Source organism: Nomascus leucogenys, chromosome 20 (assembly GCF_006542625.1).
Source record: "Nomascus leucogenys isolate Asia chromosome 20, Asia_NLE_v1, whole genome shotgun sequence".
Lineage (NCBI taxonomy): Eukaryota > Metazoa > Chordata > Mammalia > Primates > Hylobatidae > Nomascus > Nomascus leucogenys.
In genome coordinates, this window is record NC_044400.1 from 37,108,799 (window position 1) to 37,135,044 (window position 26,246).

General features: G+C 48.9%; 1 protein-coding gene across 1 annotated transcript; it reads left to right on the top strand.

Annotated features, from left to right (window-relative positions):
* Positions 1 to 1,422: 1,422 nt before the first annotated feature.
* Positions 1,423 to 13,993, top strand: LOC100593094 (lymphocyte-specific protein 1-like). The gene is given in 11 exon segments (XM_030801104.1): positions 1,423 to 1,528; positions 1,799 to 1,958; positions 2,503 to 2,551; positions 5,370 to 5,506; positions 6,675 to 6,839; positions 8,695 to 8,836; positions 9,214 to 9,306; positions 9,523 to 9,602; positions 9,774 to 9,855; positions 12,064 to 12,335; positions 13,834 to 13,993. Coding segments are annotated over 11 exon segments (1,446 nt in total).
* The last annotated feature ends 12,253 nt before the right edge of the window (positions 13,994 to 26,246 follow it).

Here is a 26,246-nt window from a genome sequence, read left to right on the forward strand (position 1 = left end):
CGTCAGCCCCCAGGCCACTGAACCCTGGGTAGCGAGAACCGGCAGGGGAGGCTGCAGAGGAGTGGAGGCTCCTTGGCTTTGGGGGCTCTGAGTAGAAGCATCTAGGGGGTCCTTCAAGAGGCCCCCAAATGCTGCCCCATGGTGAGAAAACAAGGAGAGGCCCTGCAGGGACCCCCCGGGTTACAAAGGGCTGCCACTGTGAGAAGGCAACGCTGCTGGGTGGGGCTGGGCTTTCTACCTCACCAAGCCTCTTCCCACCCAAAGGGCCCAGAGAGAGGCAGCTGCCCCCCCCAGCGGGCACAGCACCTCCTCCCTGTGCGATGGGGTGGGGCCCACAGTCTCCTTTCTCACGGCCTGCCTGGGCTGACCCAGGGTCCCAGCTCAGCCATGGGGGCTTCGGCATGTAAAGCCCTTGGGGGGCAGAGCCTCCCGCCCCGGCCAGCTTCTGGTTTTCTGTGTCGCCACCAGCACTGAGCTGGTGCCTTGGAGGGAGGCTCCGACCTCCCCCACATCAACCTGCTGAGGAGTTCTGTCTTCCCAGGGTTGTGAGGGAAGCCTGCTCTGCAAGCCGATGTCCAAGTCCAGGCGCCACCTCCTCCAGGGAGCCTTCCAGACCTGATCTGTGCGGCAGAGGCCCAGAAGGACCTGGGTGTGGGGATCCTAGAGGGAGGCGGGGGACCCAGCGTGAGCAGAGAGGGTCCCAGTGCTTCCTCCTGAGTCAGGTTCACCCATCTGGCTCCGGCTGCACAGAGCCACTCCTTCTAGGCGCTCCTGCTCTCTGCCTTCCTGCATTAGCTCTTGCCTGCACCCGGCCCAGCAAACCCCTGCTCATCTTTCAGACCCAAGTTCAAGGCCTCCTCCCACTCCGGGTGGCTCATCACCTGGCCTCCCCAGGCAGAGAGGCTAGGGTCCTGCTCACTGGGTCGTCTCTCTCACCCACTGGCATGGGACTACAAGGAAAGGGGTTGACCCCCATCCTCCCCCGCCATGTCCAGGAGGGTGGAGACACAACTGGGAAGGTGCTAGAGGCCCCGGGGGGAGGCTGGGCCAGCACCAGGCATTGGGGGGCAGGTTCCTGTCTCTACACCCCAGCCCCAGGCGGACGGTGCATGCCCCTCCCGCTGCCCCACCTGTCACCCACCTGCTGGCGCCGGGCTGTCTCTGCTCCTGGCTCCCCTCCCAGCTGCGTCCCCAGCTGCCTCTCCAGGGAGGAGTGACAGCTGGCCTGTGCCACACCCTCGAGCCCCTCCCTGGACTACCCCCTCCCTGGGCCAGGACCCCTGCGTGTGGGCGCAACCAAGGGGCCTGCTGATGGGGGCTCATGTGAGCAGTGCCCCAGCTGTGGGTATGGGTGCTGCCAGCTGCCACTGCCTTTTCCCTGGCTTCCCAGATAGACCCCGACCCACACTCCAAAGCTGTATCATGAACGCTGTGGTAGGCGGCTGGCAGGGAGCAGGGTTGCTGTCCCACTACCCTCTGGAAGCCTCAGCCACGAAGGGCCCCTGTGGGCACCTTTTCCCGGCACACGGTGCTGTCTCTCCACTCTTGGGCTCTGCAGTGACTTGAGGGGTCAAGTCTATGACCCCAGGGGAGGCTGGGCTCATGAGGGGACCAGAGACCTCAGTGCTGTGCAGGGAGTCCCGAACCACCCTGGTGGAAGGCCCAGCCCGACTCCCCAGGCCTCCTGCCAGCTCCCTGTGGTGTCCAGGAGACCTGTGGTCAGGCCTGGAGGAGAAGCTCCCCCTCCCCTCGACATCCTGCATCCCTTGCTCTTCACCAGAGCCTCCTCACTCCCCAGGACCCCAGAGAGGACTGACCCTCTCCAGCCGACCTCTGGGCTCAGGACAGCTGGGTGGGGCAGCCACAGGAGCTGCCTGCAGGGGGCAGAGTCAGGACAGGGACCGAGCCGGACACCCATTCTGCAAGTGTCTGCACTTCCAGGCAGGGGGAGGACAACGGTGGGTAGCTGGGAGTGCTAGGCCGAGGATGGGCGTTGTCAGGCCCTCAGTGGGGACTGGGAGGTAGAGGTGGGGGCGCTCTGTGGAGGAAGGAGAAGAAGGGCCAGTGTCCCGAGTCGGGGGTGGTTGGCAGTGGACGAGGCGGACAGAAACAGACCTGAGCTTGGGGAGCTCCACTCAGAACGAGGCATCCGTCAGGGTTCTGTGCATACTCGTGTCCCTGGCTGGGGGCCAGGCCCCGAGGTGGAGCCTGAGACTCTGAGGGTGCGGGGGTGTGCTGGGGCGGGAGGTGGATGGAGCCCCCCCACCGCCTGGCCCCTTGGGCTGAACCTTGGGCTTCGGAGCCAGAACAGACACAGGAAATCACCTAATTGCATTTGCGCAGGAACACCAAATCCCTCCCAGCTGCACGGGGCTGAGCCAGGGCCACGGGCGGGGTCGGCCATCCCAGAGTCCTGACAGCTCCGCGGTGCATGCCAAGGGGCCTGGGCCGCTGGCCGAGGGGGGCGTCTTTCCCAGGCCAGAGGCCCCCACCCCACCCCAGGAGAGCTGCCCCCATTTCAGTTCCCAGAACAGAGCTCAGCTGTGAAATAGTGAGGGGGTGAGGTCATGGGGAGGGGGCCCGCATGACTCATATCCTGGGGTAGGGCAAAGGGAGGAGACGGAGAAGGGGCCCAGAGGCCTCCACGTCCTCAGCTCTGCTGGGTCAGAGGCCAGGGGCCGGCGGGGCTTCTCCCCAGCACTGGGTTTTAGGGGAGACACCAGGATATGCTTACTCTGCACCCCTACTCTCTCCCACAGGCCCCTAGCCAGGGAGAGCTCAGACATAGTGATCCTCCAGGGGCCCAGCTCTGCAGAGATGATGTTCCCAGAGCACACACCTGGGCCTCGTGCCAGGGCCGGCACCGCCATTGTCGGGGCAATGGCAAGGCCAACAGTCAGTGTTTGCCTCACTAAAGTGAGGCTGCAGCACCCTGAAGGGATCCCTGGAGGGGAACGTGGTCCCCTTGTTCCCCAGCCTGTCTGCACACGCACGTGGATGTCAAGGGTTCCCGTGTGTGAGCACGTGCATACTTGTGTGTGCATGGGGTGCGGGCATGTGTGCCTTTGTGGCCGGAGCGTGGGCTCATGGAGAACGTGTGTGAGTTGGGTGCGCACCTGCGTGTGCCCCAGGCCCAGGGAGTCCCGCGCCCGGCCGCACTCCATGTGTTGGGCATGAGCTGTGAGCAGAGCGAGGGCCTTTATGGGGCTGTTGGGGCCCGGACTCGTTGCCCTTAGGGGTGAACCTGAGGAAACGTGTGCACACGAGCTTCTGGGGTCTCTGTGCCTATGTGTGCTTCCAAGCCCCGCCTCCCCTATGGCTTGGTGGAGGGGGTCTGTGGAGCTGGAGTGAGGGCCCTGGACCTATGGCAAGCCCAGGTCCAAGGAGGAGCTTGGGCTCCGTCTCATGCCCCAGGCCCAGGGGCACACACCCCAGCTGAGACCTTGCTCACATGGAGGGGCTGGGACATGGGAACACGGGGAGCAACATGGCCAAGCTTCTCCTCCATGGAAGCCCTCCACCTCCTCAACACTCTGCCCCAGCTCTGCGCCGCCCTCCGTTTGGAGGGGCTGGGGCGTGGGTGAGCAAGAGGCCCCCTGCACCCCAGGCTCTGCCTCCCCAGGTGGAATGAGGCCCAGCAGCCCCCAGCCACGCGGAGGCCGGCAGAAGCGGGAAGCTGGGCCTCATCTGCCCAGATGATGGGAGCCAGGTGTGGGGAATTAAGTGGCTTCCTCGGGGGCCTGGAGTTGAAGGCACTTCTGAGGAGCAGGACAGGCAGGCGGATGTGGGGGGCGGGGTGCACAGGCGGCTGGGTTTGAGTGGCTGGAGTCCCCTGTGGCTTCCGTGGGCGGGGAGTGGGCCTTGAACTCGGGCCTGTGGAAGGGCCTGGCTTTTGTCTGAGAGGCTTAGGGGAGACCTAGGAGAGATTAGATCACACGCTGGCAGGGCTGTCTGGCCTGGGGACTGGGGCCCAATGGGGATCAGGTTGCAGGGTCAGGCAGCGGCCACTGACCGGGAAGAACTGAGACCCCAGCCCTGCTCCCTGTTCTGGCCTGGGCTCCCTCCCTGGGTCTGGGATAATAAGCCCTGTAGGAGCATAGAGACCCTGGACGCCCCCCACCGTCAGGCTCTAGGAGAGTGATGGGAGGCAGGGCCGTGACAGCTGAGTCAGTGGTGTCTGCAGGACGTGGTCCATCTGAGAGCTGCTGGGCCGGGGCTCTGATGCCCAGGTCCAGGCCAGCCTGTCTACCTCTGTCCCTGAGGGGGGTGTGTGGGACCCCAAGAAGCCATGGTTTCAGGCTCTGAGAGCAGAAGCACTCCCTGAGTTTCCCCATTTTTGAAATGGCTCAATCGGCTGGGTGCGGTGGCTCATCCCTGTAATCCTAGCACTTTGGGAGGCCGAGGCGGGTGGATCACCTGAGGTCGGGAGTTTGGGACCAGCCTGACCAACATGGAGAAACCCCGTCTCTACGAAAATTAGCTGGGCATGGTGGGGCATGCCTGTAATCCCAGCTACTCAGGAGGCTGAGGCAGGAGAATCGCTTGAACCCAGGAGGCGGAGGTTGCCGTGAGCCGAGATCACACCATTACACTCCAGCCTGGACAACAAGAGCGAAACTCCGTCTCAAACAAACAAAAGAAACAGCTCAGAGAGACTCCGCAGAGGGCTCTGAAATAAGGATGGGGTGGGGTTGAGTGAGCCGACCCTGTAAGGTGCCCCCAGCTATGGGGTTACGCCCAGGCAGGAGCCCACGGGTTTGCAGGGCTTCTGTGAGCGGGGTTGGTGGTGGGACAGGAGGTGTCCTGCCTGAACATGCTGAGGCCCTCCTTTCCTCAGCCTTGGACCTCATGCGGGGTCCCCTTTCCCCAACACGCCCTGCCTTTGGGGTGCAGGAGGGAGCACCCACAGGTGGGGTGGAGGTGCCGCCTGGTGGTGTGCTGCGGCCAGTCTCCCTGGACTCCAGTATCTTCCTGGGCCCTCCAGGGTCACCTGGGTCTAGGTCCTGGTTCTACTTAGGGAGAGAGGCAGACTGGGAGAGGGGGACAGAGGGTCTTTTGTCCTGTCCTTGAGTTTCTTCAGGCTTGAATGGGCCTTGGAGTCCCACCTTCATCCCCACAGGGCACAGGTGTGCCCAGATCCTCACAGGGTCCCAGGACCCTCTCCTGGGCCAGAGGGCACCTCATGACCATGTGGGCAGCCTCTATTTAAAGATGGACAAGGTGAGGCCTGAGGGCCGGCCTGGGACTGCCTTCGTGGACAGGGCTGCCTGTACCGTGTGGCCCCAGCAAGGCCTGTGTAGATGGGAAGAATGGGTGCAAAACAGCACCTGTGTCGGCTGTGGCGTGACTCCCTGTGTGTCCCCCACCAGGCCCACTGCTCCTGGAGTGTGGAGGACGAGGAGGAGGCCGTCCGCGAGCAATGCCAGCATGAGAGAGACAGGCAGCTTCCGGCCCAGGACGAGGACGGAGGTGGCCTTGTCCCCGAGAGGCCGGAGCAGGAGATGCTGTGAGCAGCCCCCTACCGCATGCCTGGGCTCTAGCCCCTATTCGTGTACCCTGGGGCCTGGGCAGAGGGGGAGGTCAAGGGCCTGGGCTTGGGGGTTCCAGTGCAGGTTGAGAGCAAGGAAGGGCCCCCAGGAGCAGGCGCGGGAGTGGGTGAGTGCTCCTGGGGTGAGGTTGGCCACAGCCCTGGATGAGGGTCTGCCAATACCTGGCTGCCTCCTGGGTGCTGACCCAGGCTCTGTGCCTGTGCCCTGGCCCTTGCTCGGACCGCCTCTGACCCCAGCCACGCAGCCTGGCCCGAGCCCCCCACCAGACTCCCCCGCCAGTGACTCACAGAGCCACGTCCAACTTGGTGGCCAGGCTGGCTTGCTTCGTCCTTGGGCCCAGGAGGCCTCCGCGGCTGGGCTGGGCTGTTTTTCCAATAATGCTTCCCTTCCTCCTGGCCTCTTTTGTTCCATTTTCTCCAAGTCAGCAGCCTTGGGCAGAGTGGGGTTCAGCGGTCACCATAGTCAGGCCCTTGGCCACCCCCACCAAGGGCCCCAGCTATCCCAGGGCTCCCCCTGCCACATGGGAGGCCTGAGAAGTTGGGGCTTAGGAGGACCTCATGTAGGGTCCTCATGTGGGCAACAGGGCAGCCCTTGGGGAGCCCCAGGATGATGGGGGAGGCACAGCCCTGCCATAGGGGGCCCCAGACTGATGGGAGAAGCACAGCCCTGCTCTTAGGGAGCCACAGGCTGATGGGGGAGGCCCAGCCCTGCCCTCAGGGAGCCCTACACTGATGGAAGAGGCACAGCCTTACCCTCAGGGAGCCCCAGACTGATGGAGGAGGCATAGCCCTGCCCTCAGGTAGCCCCAGACTGATGGAGGAGGCATAGCCCTGCCCTCAGGTAGCCCCAGACTGATGGAGGAGGCATAGCCCTGCTGAGCCTCAAGGAATCCTGGACTGATAGAAGAAGCACAGTTCTCTGGTTGCCCCAGAACCGACAGGGGAGGCACAGCCCTGCCCTCAGGGATTCTGACCACAGGAGACACAGCCCAGAGCCAGCTCTATGGCAGACAGGGTCTCCCACACTTGGAGTCCAGGGCCTGAGCGGACGCTGTGAGGTGAGTGTGGGCCCTCAGCAGAGGAGGCAGCAGCCTCCCAGTCCTAAGCTCCCTGCTGCTACCCTCAGCCTCAGCCTGAAGCCCTCCGAGGCCCCTGAACTGGATGAGGATGAGGGCTTTGGCAACTGGTCCCAGAGGCCAGAGCAGTGGCAGCAGCACGAGGGGGCACAGGGCACCTCGGACAGCGGAGAGCCCCCCTAGTGCAGGAGTCCTGAGGGCAAGCAAGAGGATGGGTGAGTGAGGGCCTCGAGGGCAGGTGCTCAGCAGAGCAGGGCTCCCTCTGGACCTCGAGGGCAGGTGCTCGGCAGAGCGGGGCTCCCTCTGGGGGGGGCAGGCACTGGGCAGAGCGGGGCTCCCTCTGGACCTCGAGGGCAGGCGCTGGGTGGATTGGGGCACAGCAGAGCTCCCTTCAGGCCCTCAACCTGTGCCTGAGCAGCCACCCCATCCTCCCCTTTCCAAGCAGCCCCTGAAGTGCCCCCATGGCCAGGAAAGGGGGAGAAAGGAGGGAAGGGAGGAAGATGGTGAGACAGCATGGTGGCTGGCGAGGGGCCACGAGGAAACCTCATTCTGGGGCTCCCCAGGGCCCCTGGGCACCATCCAGGCAGCTGTGAGGCCAGGCCGGGTGCTGCCACATCAGCACACAGCTGCGGCTGCTTCTGTAATGGAGGCTGAGAGCCCGCCGCCGCCCCTTCCTCCCTCGGGGCTGGCAGATCTCCATTCCCACGGAGGGGAGCAGGTATTTCCAGATGTGCACACCGAAGAGTCGGCCGGGAGGATGCACTTTCCAGATGTGGGGATGTGTGTGCCTGTCTCAACCCCAACAGGCACGACAGGGGCTGCTCCCGAGCCCCACCTCACTACCCCTGCTCAGGCTCCTTGCCACTCTGTCATCTGCAGCCATGATGGGGCTGACCCCCACCTGCCCTGCAGGGACCGAGCCATCTGGGACCTCAGCTCTGCCCAGGACCCCTTGCCTTGAGTGGGACCAGAGTTCATGGCTGGGCTGACAGTTCTCCCAGGTCAGGGTTCTTCCTGGCCCCTCTGAGGCCCTAAACCAGCCTGGAGCTCTAGGGACCAGTGTTGCTGAGCGACACTCCCTTGTCCTCCTACAACCAGGCTCCCACTCCCCAAGAGCCACTGGTCCTGGCCTGGCACAGTGCCCACCGCCCCCCTCCCCAGGCCTCATTCTCCCCCTATGCGCTTAGGAGTCAGCGGCCCTGCTTTTCTGAGATTGGGCAGCTCCCTTCTCCCTGGCCCCAGGCCTAGGCGGGCAAGGCTGCCCCCACCAGCAGGGGGCGCTTTGAATCTTCCATGAAGCCCAGCTCTGCGGCTGCCACCCCACCCCCTGCACCTGCCTGGCTGCACAGACCTGCTCCTGAATGGCCCCTCTGTGTGGCTGCTGCTGCCTCAGACCCCTGCCCGCCTTGGATGGGTGGATCTGGGTCTTGGCTGGCACGCATACCCAGGGGCCTGAAATCATGGAAAATTCGAGAATTTCCCATCTTCTCCTCCAGGTTCAGTCCTGCTCAAATGCAGAGCTGCTGGAAGCTGCCAGCTGGCTGGCCTCCCCTCCCCAACAGCCGGCAGCCCCTTGGCCCTGTTCCTCAGTGACCTGGCCCTTACCCCTGCCTAGCCCTCCAAATGACCCAGCCTCCAGTCCCCCAAACACCCAAGGGCCCCCACAGGGAGCAGAACAGGAGTGGTGGCCCCAGCAGTCCGGCCCCACGGGGACCCTGCCAGACCAACTGAGTGGCAAGCAGCTGCCAAGCTGAGGCCCAGCCAGAAAACTGGGGGGTTGAACCCAGCCTCAGTGCCTGGGGGACCCTCAGTCTGTAGATCCCTGCCTAGCGGGGACTGGGCAGTTCCCCAAGGGCCTCAGGCCCTGACACAGGGGCCCAAGCAGACTGTGCTGGCTCTGAGGCCACTGGACCTTGTTTCCCAATGAGCTTGGGTCTCAGAACCCTTCGCACTCAAGTAGCCTGACTACCTTCATTTTACAAATGGGGAAACTGAGGCTTGGAAAAAGGAAGGGGTCAACCAAGCAATCCAACGGCCCTAGAACGGCTTTGCCTCCCTTTCCACCCACAGGCCCAGCCTGCATGCCTGCGAAAAGGAGGCCAGTGACGAAGTCCACCTGGAGGAGTTGAGTCTGAGCAAGGAGGGGCCAGACCCAGAGGACACTGTCCAGGACAACCTGGGGGCCTCAGGGGCTGAGGAGGAACAGGAGGAGGTGATGGCTCCACCTCAGAGGGTCTGGGTGTACCCCCACCCCAGGGATGAGCCAGCCTTTGCTGTCTGCACCCCTCTGTGGGCCCTGTGGGTCTAGGCCAGAGTGGGTCAGCACCCCACACCTCTAGACCTTGCATTCCCTTCTGGGCCTACATTCTCAAAGAGGGCAAGGCTCAGTGATCCTCTTGCAAGATCTGGAGTCATTTCCCCAGACTCCTTGGTCCCTCCCCACCAGCTCCAAAACGAGCATGTCAGGGCCACAGAGAACCTGGGGCTCAGGGGGGAAGAGCATTTTTTCCCACAGGTGCTGGGCAGGGCAGGAGGGGTACAAGCAGGGGGTCACCTGGGATGTCTGTTTTTGTTGTTTTTTTTTTCTAGCACCAGAAATATCAGCAGCCCAGGACACCCAGCCCCTTGGTCTTGGAGGGGACCATCGAACAGAGCTCGCCTCCCCTGAGCCCTCCCATCAAAGTAGGTCAAGCTGCAAAGCCTGCCATCTCCCCTCTCCCGGACTCATACCCAAAAGGCCAATCCCACATGCCAGCCACAGGAAGACGAGGCCCAGGCCTGGCTTTTGTCTGCTATCCCCCCATTGCCCGGCGCTCAGCAAACCCCCGTGATATAAGGGTTGGAGGTTGGATTAGTGGATGGAGTAGCTAGGGAGATGGAGGGTGGGCTTTACCTTAGTTGCTGCAGGCCTGTGTCTCTCTCCACCCTCTGCGGCTCATCGACAGGACCGAGTTCCTAAACTGCTCCATAGAGAAGCGGTCTGTCTGTCTGTCTGCTTTCTGGGCTCAGATCTTAGGTTTCCCCAAGAGGGGGTTGAAGGGAGTTACAGGGTAAAGATCTGGAGACTGAGGGGGCTCTGGGAGAGGCTTGGGCAGGTTGGGAGAAGCCTTGTGGGAGACATGGGGCCTGACACATCTTCTACCCTCCAGTAACAGCGTGAAGAAATCCCAGCCAGACTTGCCCATCTCCAAGATTGACCACTGGCTGGAACAATACACCCAGGCCATCGAGGTATGACCTGGCTCCCCTCTGCTGTCAGGTCCCTCCTGCATCCTGGCACCATTCCTTAATCCAGCCAACACCCTTCCATCCAATCAGTGCCACCTTATTCAACCTACACCCTATCCAACCAATGCTTCTCCATCCAATCAGTGCCCCTCTACCCAATCAATGCCCCTCGATCTAATCAATGTCCCTCCATGTAATCAATGCCCCTCATTTCAATCAATGCTACTCCATCCAACCAATAATCTCCCTTCCTATCAATGCTCCTGCATCCAATTAATGTTCCTTTATACAACCAATACTCCTGCAACCAATACTCCTCCAATTATTCAGTGTTCCTCCATTCAGTCAATGCCCCATTCAGAACAATACTCCACCATCCAATCAATGCTCTTTCATCCTATCAGTGCTCCTCTATCCAGCCAATATTCCTCCAGTCAATCAATGCCCCTTTATCCAACCAGTACTCCTTAATCCAATCAATACCCCTCCATCCAATCAAGATTCCTCCATCCATCCAATACTACTCCATCCAATCAGTGCCTCTCCATCCAATCAATGCCCCACCATCCAATCAATGTCCCTCCCATCCAATAAATTCTCTTCCATCCATCAATGCTTCTCCATCTGACCAATACCCTCCATCCAACCAATACTCGTCTATCCAATTAATGGCTCACCGTGTAACCAATGCCAATCCCACATGCCAGCCCCTCCATTCAATCAGTACCTCTCCATCCAATCATCCAATACTCCTCCATCCAGTCAGTGTCCCTGCATCCAACCAATATTCCTTCATCCACCAACTCCCTTCAATCCAACCAATACACCTTCATCCAATCAATACCCCTATTCATTCAGTGCTCCTCCATTCAGTCAATTCCCCTCCAGCCAACCAAACAACTTCATCCAATCAATACCCCTCCATCCATTAATGCCTTGCATCCAATCAGTGACCTTCTATCCTATCAATTTCCCTCCATCCAACCAAAATAGTTTCACCCAATCAATGCCTCTGCTTCCAATCAGTGCCCTTCTATTCAACCAATACTTCTTTATCTAATCAGGACATCTCCATCTAACCAGTATCCTTCCATCCAACCTATACTCCTCTACTAAATCAGTGCCCCTCCATCCACCCAGTGCCCCTCCATCAAACCAATACTCTTCTGCTAAATCAGGATGCCTCCATCCACCCAGTACCCCTCCATCCACCCAGTACTCACTTATCCAAGAAGCACTCCTCTATCTTACCAGTATTCCTCTGTCCAATCAGTGCTCTTCTGTTCAATTAATGCCCCTCCATCCATACATTACTCCTTCACCCAATCAGTGCCCTTCTCTTCAACCAATACTTCTGATTTCAATTAATCCCCCTTCAACCAACCAATACTCCTCCATCCAACCAGTACTCCTCCATGCAATCAATGTTCCTCTATCCTACCAACATCCTTCTATCAAACCAATATTCCTCCATCCAATTAATGCCTCTCCATCCAACAAATACTCCTCCATCCTGTCAATGCTCCTGTATCCTATCAATATTCCTCCATCCAAGCAATACTTCCCCATCCAATCAATACTCCTTCATTCATTCACTGCTCCTCCATCCAGTCAATACCTTTCCATCCTACCAGTGCCCTTCCATCCAACCAATACTCCTTTGCCGATCAATGTCGTTGCATGCAATCAGTGCCCCTTCATTGAACCAATATGGCTCTATCCAACCAATACTACTACATTCAATCAATGCCCCTCCATGTAACAAATACTCCCTCATATAATCAGTACTCCTCCATCCAATCAATATTCCTTCATCAACACCTTTCTATACAACCAATACTCCTCCATCTAATCAATGCTCCTCCATCCAACCAATACTCTGCAATTTAACCACTGTCCCTCCATCCATTCAATGTCCCTCCATCCATCCCATGGTCCCCCAGCCCTACCCCATGAGCAGCATGGAGGCAGACCCACATCTGTCCTGTGCGCCATCATCTCCTTGATGCTCTTCAGGACAGGGAGGTGTCTCACGATTGCATCGAATGGAGGAAGGCACATCTTTCCAGTGATCCCCACTCTAGGGCTTTATTGGGAAAGCGCTCCCAGGGAAAACACAAACACAAAGCAGAGGGTTGCCCAGTGTGACCCTCTGATGTGACCACGGTGGCTGTCCACTAAGGTAACCCTGATGCTTTTCCTCCTCTGCAGACTGCTGGCCGGATCCCCAAGCTAGCCCACCAGGCCTCCATAGAGCTGCCCAGCATGGCCGTGGCCAGTACCAAGAGTCGGTGGGAGACGGGTGAGGTACAGGCTCAGTCTGCGGCCAAGACTCCGTCCTGCAAGGTAAGGTCCCCTCCAGGGGCAAGGCTGGGCTGCAGAGCCAGCACCTGGGAGTTTAGTAGCAGGCCAGGTTTCCTTGTTAAGACAAGTGTGGGACTGTCCAGGATGAATGTGGACAGACAGAACCCTGAGGTATTGCCGTAGGGTTGGGTTCACCCTTGCTGGTGTAGAAGGCTGTGTTGTCCGAGTGGAGGTGGATGGCACCTTTATTCCTTTCCCTGCCTCTTCCACTGGGATCGCACGGAAAAAGTTTTGGTAGGCAGTGTGTTGGACCTGGCCATAGCACAGACCTGGTTGTGGCCCTGGCCCCGCCATGGCCCCGTCCCAGACCCTAGCCCTGCCAGGTACCTGTCCTGGCCCTGCTCTGGGCCTGGCTTTGTCCCTGGTTCTTAGATGACCCTGGCCCTGCCCCTGCCCTTGCCCTTGCCCTGGCACTGGCCCTGGCCTTGGACGTGTCCATGGTCCTAACCCTGGCCCTGCCCTGGCTCTGGCCCTGCCCTGGCCCTGGCCCTGCCCCAGCTCCAGCCATAGACCTGCCCTGGTTGGTCATGCCCTGACTTAACCCTGTGCTACCCTGGGCCTGCTCCACCCTGCCCTGGCCCTGACCTCCCTTTGGCCCTGCCCTGACCTCGCCTTGGCCCTCACACTGGCCCTAGCACAGACCTGGTCCTATCTGTGGCCTTGGCCCAGCATTGACCCCTGCTCCTGACCCTGGTCCTGCCATGGCCCTGGCCCTGCCAATGACCCTGACAGCCCTGGCCCTGGCCCTGTCTTGTCCCTGGCCCTGAACTGGCCCTGCCCTGACCCTGGCCCTGAAGTGGATTTGCAGGTGTCTTGTCCCTGATTTAACCTGGCCCTACCATGGCCCTGTCCCTCCCCTGGCTCTGTCCTGGTCTTGTGCTGACCCTGACCCAGAACTTGGCCCTGCCCCAGCATTGTCCTAGACCTGGCCATGGCCCTGCCTCTGCCCTGGACTGGCCCTGGCACTGGCATGGACCCTGGCCCTGGCCCTTCGCTACTTAAGGCCATACCCTGGCCCAGCCCTGATCCTGACCCTGTCCTGGCCCTAATTTGGCCTGGCTCTACCCTGGCATGCTATTCTGGCCGTAGCCCTGACCTTGTCCCTGTCCCTGTCCTGGCCCTAGCCCGGTTGCTGGTCCTGCCATGGCCCTTGTCCTGACATTGCCCTTTCCTGGTCCTGGCCCTGGCCCTGCCCGAGCCCTGCTCTGGCCCTGGTCTGAACCCTGGCCCTGCAATGGACCTGCCTTGGCCCTGCCCAGACCCTGGCTCTGGCCCTACCTCTGCCCTGGCCATACCCTTGCCCTGGCCTGGACCCTGGTCCTGGTTCTTGTCCTGCCCCAGCCGTGGCCATGGCCCTGCCCTGCCTGTGCCCTGTTGTATCCTGAGCTGGCCCTGCCATGGCCTGGTCTTGCCATTGCCGTGCCCTAGCCTGCCCTGCTTGTGCCCTAGATCTGCCCCGGCCTTTGCCCTGTATTGGTTGTAGCCTTGACTCAGCCCTGGACCTTCCCTGACCTTGCCTCAGCCCTGGCACTACCCTAGCCTTGCCTAGGCATTTGCCCTACTCTCTCTATGGCCTGGCTCTGGTCCTGCCCTACTCTGCTCTTTTTCTGTGGCCAGGGCCAAGGCAGGACCAGAGCTGCACTTGGAGGTGTCCTGGCCTGATTTGCCCTGCCCCAACATTGGCCCAGCCCTGCTCTGGCACTTCCTGTCATGCAGTGTCCCTGGCCTGAGCATTGGCCCTGGCCCTGTCCTGTTTCTGGCCCTGCCCTGGAGCTGACCAGGCACTGCCATGGCCCAGTTCTGCATTGCCCTGCCCTCCTCTGCCCTGGCGCTGCCATGGCCCTGCCTGGGCCCTAGCTCTGCCTCGACTCTGGACCTGCCCTGACCCTGCTCAGCCCTGGATCTACCCTGACTCTGCCTTGGTGTTGCCCTCCCATCTCTATGGCCTGGCTCTGGCCCTGTCTTGCACAGGCCATGCTCTGCCCTGCGTGTCCCAGCCTGGGCCCAGCCCTGCCCTGGCACTGCCTTGGCCCCGGCCCTGCCTTCTCCCTGGCCTTGCCCTTGCCCTGCCCTGGCCTGACCCCAGGCCTACCGAGTCCATGAAATGGCCCTGGACCTGCCTTGCCATCCTCTGTCCTGGCCCTGTATTGTCCCCACCATGCTGTGGTCCTGCACTTGCCCTCACCCTGTTGCTAGTCCTGGCACTGCTGTGGCCCTGCCCTGATTTTGGCCATGCCCTGTGCTATCCTAACCCTGCCCTGCCTTGGCCGTGGCCCTACCATGGCCTTCTCCTACCCTGGCCTGGCCCTACCCTGACCTTTTCTACCCTGGCCTTGCCCTTCCCTGGTCTTGCCCTGCCCTGGACTTGCCTTCGCCTTGTCCTGGTCCTGGTTCTGCCTCTGCCCTGGCCCTGCCCTTGCTCTGGATCCTCTCTGGTTCTGCCTTCTCCCTGGCCCTGCCCTTGCTCTGGCCCTGTCCCTGGCCCAGCCTTGACCCTGGCCCTGGCCCTGACAATCCCCAGGCCCCACACTGGCCATGCTTGGCCCTGGCCCCTCCTTTGGCCCTGCTGTGGCCCTGCCTTGGCCTTGTGCTATCTTAGTCCTGCCCTGGCCCTGAACTCACCCTGGCCCTACCCTCACCCTACACTGGCCCTGCCCTACCCTGGCCTTGCCCTGCCCTGGCCCTGCCTTTGGCCTGCCCTGGCTCTGGTTCTGCCCTGGCCTTGCCCTTGCCCTGGACCCTTGCTGGCCATGTTTTTTCCATGGTCCTTCTCTGGCCTTGCCCTTGCCCTGTCCCCTTTCTGGTCCTGCCATGTTTCTGGCCCTGCCATGTTTCTGGCCCTGCCCTGTCCATGTCCTGGACCTGGCTCTGGCCCTGGACCTCCCTGTCCCTGCCCTGCCATACCCTGGCCCGTTCCTTGCTCTACACTGACCCTGCCCTGCCTTGGCCCTGTGCTACCCTAGCCCTGCCCTGGCCTTCTGCTGGCCCTGATCCTGCCATGGCCCTGGCCCTGCCATGTCCCTGCTCTGGTCCTGGTTCTGCCCTGCTTCTGGCCCTGGCCTTGGTCCTGTCATGTCCCTGGCTGTGACCCTGCCCCTGGTTTTTCTCTGGCCATGACCCTGCCCCAGTTCTGTCGTATCCCTGGCCCTGTCTCAGTTCTGTCCTAGCCCTGGCCTTTCACAGTACTTTATGCTTAGTAAGGGCTCCATAGTGTCTGTGAGTTGAATGTTGTGTTGATAGTATCTGCCAAATCAGAAAGAAAAAAAAACAAAAAAAGAAATGAGAAGTTGAAGCTTTGTATATAATATGCCTTGAATTGTAATTATTAGTTGTATTAGTTATTAGTTATTAGTCTGTTATTAGTTGTATTACATATAGGTCATTGTTTTGTACACATAACTCCAAACCATTGATACTGTTAAAAGAATATATGAATATATGAAAGAATGTGTAAACGTAAGAATGTATGAGTATCTAATGACCTTTCCAAATTAATTTTTATTTTTAGCTCTATTAGATTTTTCTCAGTGTAACAAATGTTTATGCCTATGTAATTAAGGGCATATTTCTTGTACAGAATATTCATATTACCTAATTGAAAATTATATAACACAAAAATATAATACTATTTTTAGGCCAGGCATGGTGGCTCATACCTGTAATCCCAACATTTTGAGAGGCCAAGTTTGGAGAATCGTTTGAGGCCAGGAGTTGAAGACCAGCCTGGGCAGCATAGTGAGACCTTGTGTTTATTAAATAGATAAATAAATAAATAAATAGGTTGGGCACTGTGGCTCATGTCTGTAATCCCAGCATTTTGGGATGCCAAGGCAGGAGGATTGCTTGAGCCCAGGAGTTTGAGACCAGCCTGGGCAGCATAGCAAGCCTCCATCTCTACAAATAATAAAATATTAACCAGGTGTGGTGGTGCACACCTGGGGTCCCAGCTATGTGGGAGACTGAGGTGGGAGGTTTGCTCAAGGCTGCAGTGAACTGTGAATGCAGCACTGCATTCCAGCCTAGGCCACAGAACAGGACCTTGTCTATAAATAAAGAAATAAGTAAAAATATAAATAAAATAAGTGAAAAGAAATATAAGTAAATGTAAATATAAGTACATATGAATATAAAAATGAATACATGAAAACAAACAATTTTTAAATTTAACATCACTGAGGGCATCCTATCCATTTCATTTCATGATTCCATTACATCATTTCGCTTAGATGAAATGATCAGATGACTTGAGATGAGATGAAATGATGAGATGAAATGACGAAATGATGAGATGAGATGAGGTAAAGTTTTGAGATGAAATGGTGAGTTGAAATGATGAGACGAAATGACAAAATTGAAAAGAAATTGAAAGGAGATGAGATGAGATGAAATGATGAGATGATGGATGAAATGATGAGATGAAATGATGAAATGAAATGAAATAATGAAATGGTATGAAATAATGAAATGAAATTGAAATGAGATGAAATAATGAGTTAAAATGATGAGATGAAATGAGATGAATGATGAGATGAAATGATGAAATGAGATGAGATGATAAGATGAAATGATAAGATGAAATGAGATGAAAAATGATGAGATGCAAAATGAGATGAAATGATAAGATGAGATGAAATGAAATGAAATAATGAGATGAAATGAAATAATGAAAGGAAATTATGAAATGTAATGATGAAATTGAAATGAAATTGAAATGAGATGAGATGAGATGAAATGATGAAATGAGATAAGATGAAATGAGATGAAATGATGAGATGAAATGATGAGATGAAATGAAATGAGATGAGATGAAATGAGATAAAATGTAATAAGATGAAATAAAATGACATAATGAAATGAAATAATGAAATGAGATGAAATGAAATAATGAAATGATGAAATAATGAAATGGAAATAATGAGATGAGACAAAATGATGAGATGAGATGAAATGATGAGATGAAATGAGATTAAATAATGAGATTAAATGATGAGATGAGATGTGATGAAATGATGAGATGAAATGATGACATTATATGACATGAAATCAGATGAAATAATAAGATGAAATGATGAAATGATGAGAGGAGATGAAATTAGATGAGATGAAATGTAATGAGATGAAATGACATAATGAAATGAAATAATGAAATGAAATGATGAAATGGAATAATGAATGGAAATGAAATGGAAATGAGATGAGATGAAATGAGTTGAAATGATGAGATGAAATGAGATGAAATACTGAAATGATGGGATGAAATGAGATGAGATGAGATGTGATGAAATGATGACATGAAATGATGACATAAAATGATGAAATGATGAGATGTAATGACGAAATGAGACGAGATGAAATGAGATGAAATGAAATGAGATGGGATGAAATGAAATGGTGAGATGAGATGATGAGATGAAATGATGAGATGAAATGATGACATGCAATGAAATAATGAAATAATGAGATGAAATAATGAGATGAAATGAAATAAATGAAATGAAATTGAAATAAAATTGAAATGAGATGAGATGAAATGATGAGTTGAAATAAGATGAAGTAATGAAATAAAATGGTGAAATGATGAGATGTGATGAGATGAGATGAAATAATGAAATTAGATGAAATAATGAAATGAAAAAATGAAATGAAATTGAAATGAGATGAGAAGATATGAGATGAGATGAAATGATGAAATGATAAGATGAAATGAGTTGATGAGAGGATGAGATGAAATGATGAGATGAAAAGAGATGATGAGATGAAATGAAATGAAATGATATGAAATGAGATGAAATTAGATGAAATGTAATGAGATGAAATGAAATGACATAATTAAATGAAAAAATGAAATAATGAAATGAGGTGAAATTAAATGAGATGATGAAATTAAATGATGAAATGAAATAATGAAATGGAAATGAAATGGAAATGATGAGATGAAATGATGAGATGAATGATGAGATGAAATGATGAGATGAGATGAAATGATGAGATGCAATGATGAGATGAAATGATGAGATGCAATGATGAGATGAAATGATGAGATGAATTGAGATGAGATGTAATGATGAGAGGAAATGATATGATGAGATGTAATGAAATGAGATGAAATGAATGAGATGAAGTGAGGTGAAATGAAATAATGAAAGGAAATTGAATTGAGATGAGATGAGAGGAAATGATGAGATAAAATGAGATGTAATAAGAAATGGTGAGATGAAATGTAATGATGAGAGGAAATGATGAGATGAAATGAGATGAAATGATAAGATGAAAGGCTGAGATGAAATGATGAGATGAGATGAGATGAGATGAAATGATGAGATGAGGTGAGATGAGATGAAATGATGAGATGAAATGGTGAAATGATGAGATGAGATGAGAATAAATGATGAGATGAAATGAGATGATGAGATGAAATGAGATGAAATGAAATGAGATGAAATGAAATGAGGAGAAATGAAATGAAATAATGAAATGAAATTGAAATGAGATGAGATGAAAGGAAATGAAATGATGAAATGATGAGACGAGATGATGAGATGAAAAATGATGAGATGAAAAATGATGAGATTAAATGAGATGAAATGAAATGAAATAATGAAATGAGATGAAATGAAATGATGAAATGATATTGAAATGAAATTGAAAGATGAGATGAGATGAAATGATGAGATGAAATGATGAAATGTTGAAATGATGAAGAGATGTGGTGAGATGAAATGATGAGATGAAATGAAATGAAATGAGATTAAATGATGAGATGAAAAATGATGAGATGAAATAAGATGAGATGAAGTGAGATGAGATGAGATGAAATAATGAAATGAGGTGAAATAATGAAATGAGATGAAATGAAATAATGAAATGAGATGAGATGAAATGATGAGATGAAATGTCAAAATGAAAAGATGAAATGAGATGAGGAGATTAAATGATGAGATGAAATGAATTGAGATGAAATGATGAGATGAAAAATGATATGAAAAATGATGAGATGAAAAATAGATGAAATGAGATGATATGAAATGACACAATGAAATGATGAAATGAAATTAGATGAAATGAAATAGTGAAATGAAATGAAATAAAATAATGAAATGGAAATGAGATGAGATTTGATGAAATGATGAGATGAATGATGAGATGATATGATGAAATGATGAGATGAGATGGGATGAGATGAAATGATGAGATAAAATGATTAGATGAAATGATGAAATGAGATGAAATGATGAGGTGAAGTGATGTACTGTCACGTGTGTGTCTATTCATTTTCCCAACCAAAAACAAATTGTAATTCATTAATTTTAATTTTATTATTTAAGAATATTCTTAAGAGTTGAAGGAAAAATAATATCTGTACATTATGGGTTACAATCCAAGTATAAATAATACATAAATACATTAAAACTTATGCAGAATGTATTTTGGAATTGAATATACCATGCTTCTGTGATGACAGTTATTTCATGCTGGTTGTCAAAACTTTACATGAAAAACTAATGAAAAAATGTTTTTAACTGTTTCTAAAAATAACAGTTTCCAAAACAGTTTTACTTCCGAAATATGAAAAGGATGACCTTGTGTTCCTTAATCTGATGAGATTTTCACACTCTGCACATGATAATTGTTAGATTTTTATTGTGTTGATAAATTGTATATCAAATAAGAAATGTTATTACCTCTTAAATTAGGATTTTTAGGTGATATAGGCAGAATGGAAGGCAAGTTTTTATGACTTTGTCTAAATGAACTTTCTAAATGCCTGAGTATTAAAAGACAGCTTGTCTATAAATCACAATGTATATATTACTGTATGACCTAGGACCAATCAAAACTGTTATCTCTGATAACATTATATTGTGCCCAATATAAAATAGATATAATAACACCTCAAACTGAAATCCAGGCATTGTCATTGAGTATCTTAAGAATATGCAGCAAAGGTGCTTTTAAAAATACAAGCTAGTGATTGTACTAAATTTGTAAATCACATAGGATAGTGGGTCATTTTAAGAATATTATTTCAATCTATAAAGGTGGATGTCTTTCCTTTTTTGTGTTTTCTTTAATTTCTTTCATTAATATTTGTCATTTTTGTTGTAGAAATCTTTTACTTCCTTGGTTAAATTTATTTCTAAGTACATTTTTGTAACTATTGTAAAAGGAATTGCTTTCTTAACTTCTTGTTTCAGCTAGTTTACTATCAATATATAGAAATGCTACAGATTTTTGTATGTTGATTTATATCCTGCAACTTTATTCATTTCATTTATCACCCTAAGAAACTTTTGGTAGAGTCTTATTTTTTTCCGTGTATAAGATCACATTGTCTTTAAACAGGGACAATTTGACTGTCTCCTTTCCAATTCAGATGTCCTTTATTTCTTTCTCTAACCTAATTGTGCTGGCTAAGACTTTCACTATGTGAAATATGATTGGTGAAAATAGGCATCCTTGTGGAGAAATAGGAACACTTTTACACTGTTGGTGGGACTGTAAACTAGTTCAACCATTGTGGAAGTCAGTGTGGCGATTCCTCAGGGATCTCGAACTAGAAATACCATTTGACCCAGCCATCCCATTACTGGGTATATACCCAAAGGACTATAAATCATGCTGCTATAAAGACACATGCACACGTATGTTTATTGCGGCACTATTCACAATAGCAAAGAGTTGGAACCAACCCAAATGTCCAACAACGATAGACTGGATTAAGAAAATGTGGCACATATACACCATGGAATACTATGCAGCCATAAAAAATGATGAGTTCGTGTCCTTTGTAGGGACATGGATGAAACTGGAAAACATCATTCTCAGTAAACTATCGCAAGGACAAAAAACCAAACACCGCATGTTCTCACTCATAGGTGGGAATTGAACAATGAGAACTCATGGACACAGGAAGGTGAACATCACACTCCGGGGACTGTTGTGGGGTGGGGGGAGGGGGGAGGGACAGCATTAGGAGATACACCTAATGCTAAATGACGAGTTAATGGGTGCAGGAAATCAACGTGGCACATGGATACATATGTAACAAACCTGCACATTGTGCACATGTACCCTAAAACCCTAAAGTATAATAAAAAAAAAAAAAAAAGAAAATAGGCATCCTTTTCTTGTTCCAGTAAAATCTTTTTCTTGTTCACAGTAAAATCTTTCACCTTTTCCACATTCAGTATGATCTTAGCTGTAGATTTCTCCTTTATGTCCTTCCGTGTTAAGGCATGTATTTTCTATACTAAATTGTTGAGAGGTTCTTTGTCATGTAACAATATTTAATTTTGCCAAACGCTTTTATTGTGTTTATTAATTTAATCCTATGGTTTTCAGTATATATCCAAAGGAAAGAAAATCAGTATATCAAAGAGTTACCTGCACCCCCATGTTTATTACAGCACTATTCACAATAGCCAGGATATGGAATCAACATAAGTGTCTGTCAACAGATGAATGGATTAAGTAATGTGACATACATATATAATGGAATATTATTTAGTCATAATAAAGAACAAAATCCTGTTATTTGTGGCAACAAGAATGCAAGTGGAGGGCATTATGTTAGGTGAAATAAGCCTGGCATAGAAACATAAACACCACATAACTACATGTTCTCACTTATGTATGGAAGTTAAAATTTTTAATCTCCTAGAAGTAGGTAACAGTACAGTTTTTGTTACCATATCCTGGAAAGAGTAGGAGAAAGAAGAGTATAAGAAAAATGTGGTTAATACATACAAAATTACAGCTGGAGAGAAGGAAGAAGTTCTAGTTCTCTACAGCACTGTTGGGTGACTGTAGTTAACGGGAATTTATTGTGTGTTTTCAAATAACTAAAATAAAAGATTTTGAATATTCTCACTGCAAAGAAATAATACATGATTTAGGTAATGGATATGATAATGACTCTGACTTGATCTTTACGCATTGCATAAATATATCAAAATATCACTCTGTACCCCATAAGATGTACATCTATTATATGTCAATTAAAATAAATTTAAAAGAGAAAAAAGGAGGTAAAGGTAAATGTACAGAATTTAATTACTTTTTCTTCTATAAAACCCGAGTCAGTACCAAGAAGAGTCAATTTATTAGTTTTCTAAAATAAAAAAAATCAAAATGACCAAAAAAGAGCAATATCCAAGAAAACATTGAAAATGAAACACAACATTTAGTCAGAATAGAAAACTTGGGCACTGTATCACCCTGTTCCTAGATACCGATTTACTGATGGCCATTTAAATAGAATTTTATTCTATCTAATTCATTTATACTCCCAAGAGTTCGAAATTACGTTTTACCTACAATAAATGAGATAACACGTGTAAATTATATGATACTCTGCCTAATACATGTTAATAACTCAATACATGTTAGCAATAAACTTTTAGTATAGTAGTCAAAGTACTAACTTCTCATATTGCAATTTCCTTCAAAGACATGAATACAACCTTTCTAATGACTCCTTGTTCATCAAGATACCTCTTCAATTATTCTATTTGTTTCATTCAGTATATTATCTGTGTATACCGATATTACACTTTTTTTTTTTTTTAGATGGAATCTCATTCTGTTACTGTTGGAGTGAGGTGGCATGATCTCGGTTCACTGCAACCTCCACCTCCCAGGTTCAAGCAATTCTCCTGTCTCAGCCCCCCAAGTAGCTAGGACTACAGGTGCACACCACCATGCCTGGCTAACGTTTGTATTTTTAGTAGAGTCAGGGTTTCACCCTGTTGTCCAAGCTGGTCTCGAACTCCTGACCTCAGGTGATCCACCCACCATGGCCTCCCAAAGTGCCGGGATTACAGGCGTAAGCCACCGCACCCAGCCTGATATTGCGCTCCTGGATTTTGAACACTGAATATCTTTTTGAAAGATTACACCTCTTTACCTCTTCGTGCTTCAGAAATTATTTTCCTTCAAGTGTTCTAAGAGTCTAATGAAGAATGAAGGTCATGTTTTATCACTTTCGTCCTTAAAGATTTCAGACATGCTGAAACTGATTGAAGTATCATTTGCTACCAGATAAATTATCTCTAGTTGTAGGAGTGGATACATCTTTAATAGTATATTTTGGGTTATTGTCTTATTTTTGATGCAGTATTCTATAAATAATTTATTAAACCTGGCATCCTTGGGTGAGCATAGATTTTTCAACTTTGGTGTTATATTGTGTTTGCTTTTAAAAACTGCTTTTGAGGCCGGGTATGGTAGCTCTTGCCAGTAATCCCAACACTTTGGGAGGCCAAGGTGGGTGGATTACCTCAGGTCAGGAGTTCAAGACCAGCCTGGTCAACATGGCAAAACCGCATCTCTACTAAAAACACAAAGTTAGCCAGGCATGGTGGTGCATGCTTGTAGTCCTAACCACTCGGGAGGCTGAGGCAAGAGAATCACCTGAACCTGGGAGGCGAAGGTTGCTAGGTTGCTGTGAGCCAAGTTCGCACCATTACACTCCAGCCCGGGTGAAAAGAGCAAAACTCTTGTCTCAAAAATAAAATAAAACCCACCAGAAACTGCTTTTGAATGGAGTTGTAAATACAATTTTTTATGAAAAAAATTATCAAGTGCATAAGTTCATAATAGAAAAACCCATAATATTCCAGGCACCAGTTAGTACCAAAAAAAATTATGTTGAATATTCTCTAATACAACATGCTTTTTCCCTTCATGAACAATTTGTGTTTTACTGAGAAGACTCATTGTTTATGGTAGACATTAGACTACAGATGAATATGTACTTTAAACACTCTTAGTTGCTTTCTTAATTTTATATCTGCTGCTTTATGTTTCTGTTTATTTTCACTCTTTCCAGTGTCCACATTCTAGTAAATTTGAATATTTTAATCCAAGTTTATATACTATTTAATATTGCTTATATAGTTTAGTATTTTAGACTCAAAAAGGTTTACAGAAAGAAGAAAAAGAGATCAACATGTTATTAATCATTTAAAGATCATTTTAAAATCTTTGACCTTTATATTTTAATGAATAAAATGTTAGTAATTCAAAAGCAATTCAAAAGCATGCTTTTTGACTTTTTAAAATTTAAGATGACATTGGATGATTTTATTACGTACAGCATGATGTTTTGAACATTCCACATACAGATTGTTGAATGGTTAAATCTAAATCTAGCTAATAACAAATGCATTATTTAACATAGCTATCATTTTTGTTGTGAGAACACTTATCCACTCTAGTTGCAATTTTCTAGAATGCAATATATCATCAGTAACTGCAGCCACCTTGCTATACAATAGATTTCTTGAAATTTATTTTATCTAATTGTAACTATATGTCCTCTGACCAACATCTCCCCATCCTGTTCCCCTCTCTAACCACTCCAGCCTTTGGTAACTGCCATTCTACTCTCTACTTCTATGAGACCAACTTGTTTAGATCCCTCATATGCATGAGATAATGCAGTATTTTTCTTTCTGTACCTGGCTTATTTCACTTAATATAATATCCTCCAGGATCATCAATGTTGACAGTAATGACAGCATTTTATTCTGTTGTATGAATAAATATCATTCCATTGTATGTGTTTATGTATGTATGTATGTATGTACGTACATGTATGTATACAAGCATATGTAGAATACCATTCTTCAAATATATGATTTTGCATTTATTTTTATTAAAATTATATTTCTCCGTTATCTAAATACTGATAAAAATATGAGGTCTTTTCAGTCCTTCCTCTTAATAAAAGCCAAAGTTAAAGGGCACTTTCCCCATTTTTTAATGATTCTTTTTTCTTGCTGATTTTTTTGAGTTCCCTACAGAGTCTGCATATTACTGCTTAATCGTAAGTATAGTTTGGATTTTTTTTTTCCCATGCTATATAATGTCTGTTTCCTCTGTGGTTTATTGTGAGGTTTTTTTCTAGGTTTTTCTTCTAGAATTTTACGGTTTCAGGTCTTAAATTTAGTCTCTAATCCACCGGGAGTTAATCTTTGGATATGGTGAGTTTCATTCCTTTACATGTGGCCACCCAATTTTCCCAGCCATTTATTATGTATGTGCATGTTTTTGTCTGATTTGTCAAAGGTTGTTATTGTTTGCCTGTATTTCTAGATTCTTCATTCTGTACCATTGGACTATGTGTTTATTTTTATACCAGTAAAATGCTGTTTTGGTTACTGTATCCTTGTAGTATAAATTGAGTCAAAGGAAATATAAAGGAACGTTTTTGTCTTTCCTTTATTTTGAAGGAGAGTTTTAGTAAATACAAGTGTTCTTAAATAGAAGTTTTTCTTTCAATACTTTGAATATATTATCCCACTCTGCCCTGTCCTGAAAGGTTTCTTCTGAGAATTGCGCTGATAGTTATGTGATGAGTTGATTTTCTCTTGCTGCTTTTAAAATTCACTTTTTGCCTTTGACTTTTGACAATTTTATTAGAATATGTCTTGGTGTGAGGTTCTTCATGTTCAACCTACTTAAGGACTCTTGAACTTCATGAGTCTGGATGTCCACCTCCCACCTCAAATTCAGCAAGTTCACAGTCAGTATTTCTCAAAATAAGCTTTCTATTCCTGCCTCTATTTCATCTTCTTGTTTCCACATAATGCATATATTGCTTTATTTGATGATGTTTTATAAGTCTCATAGATTTTTTTTACTCTTTATCTTTTGCTATTTTTTTTGTTTTTTGCACCTCTGACAGGATAATTTCAAGATACATGTTTCCAACTTTGCTATTTCCTCTTCATGACTGAATCTGCTGTTAAAACACTCTATTAAATTTTTCAGTTTAGTCATTATAGTCTTCACCATTAACATTTCTGTGTTTATTTTTATGGTTTCTATTTATTTGTGTAACTTCTGATTTTATTTATGTTGCTTTCCTAATTTTGTTTGGCTGTCTATAAGTGTTCTCATATAGTTCACTGAGCTTATTATCTAAAATAATTACTTCCAATTTTTAAAGGCACTTTGTCAATTTCTATTTCTTTAGGGTCCATTATTGAAGCTTTATCGGTTTATTTAAATTGTGTCATGTTTTC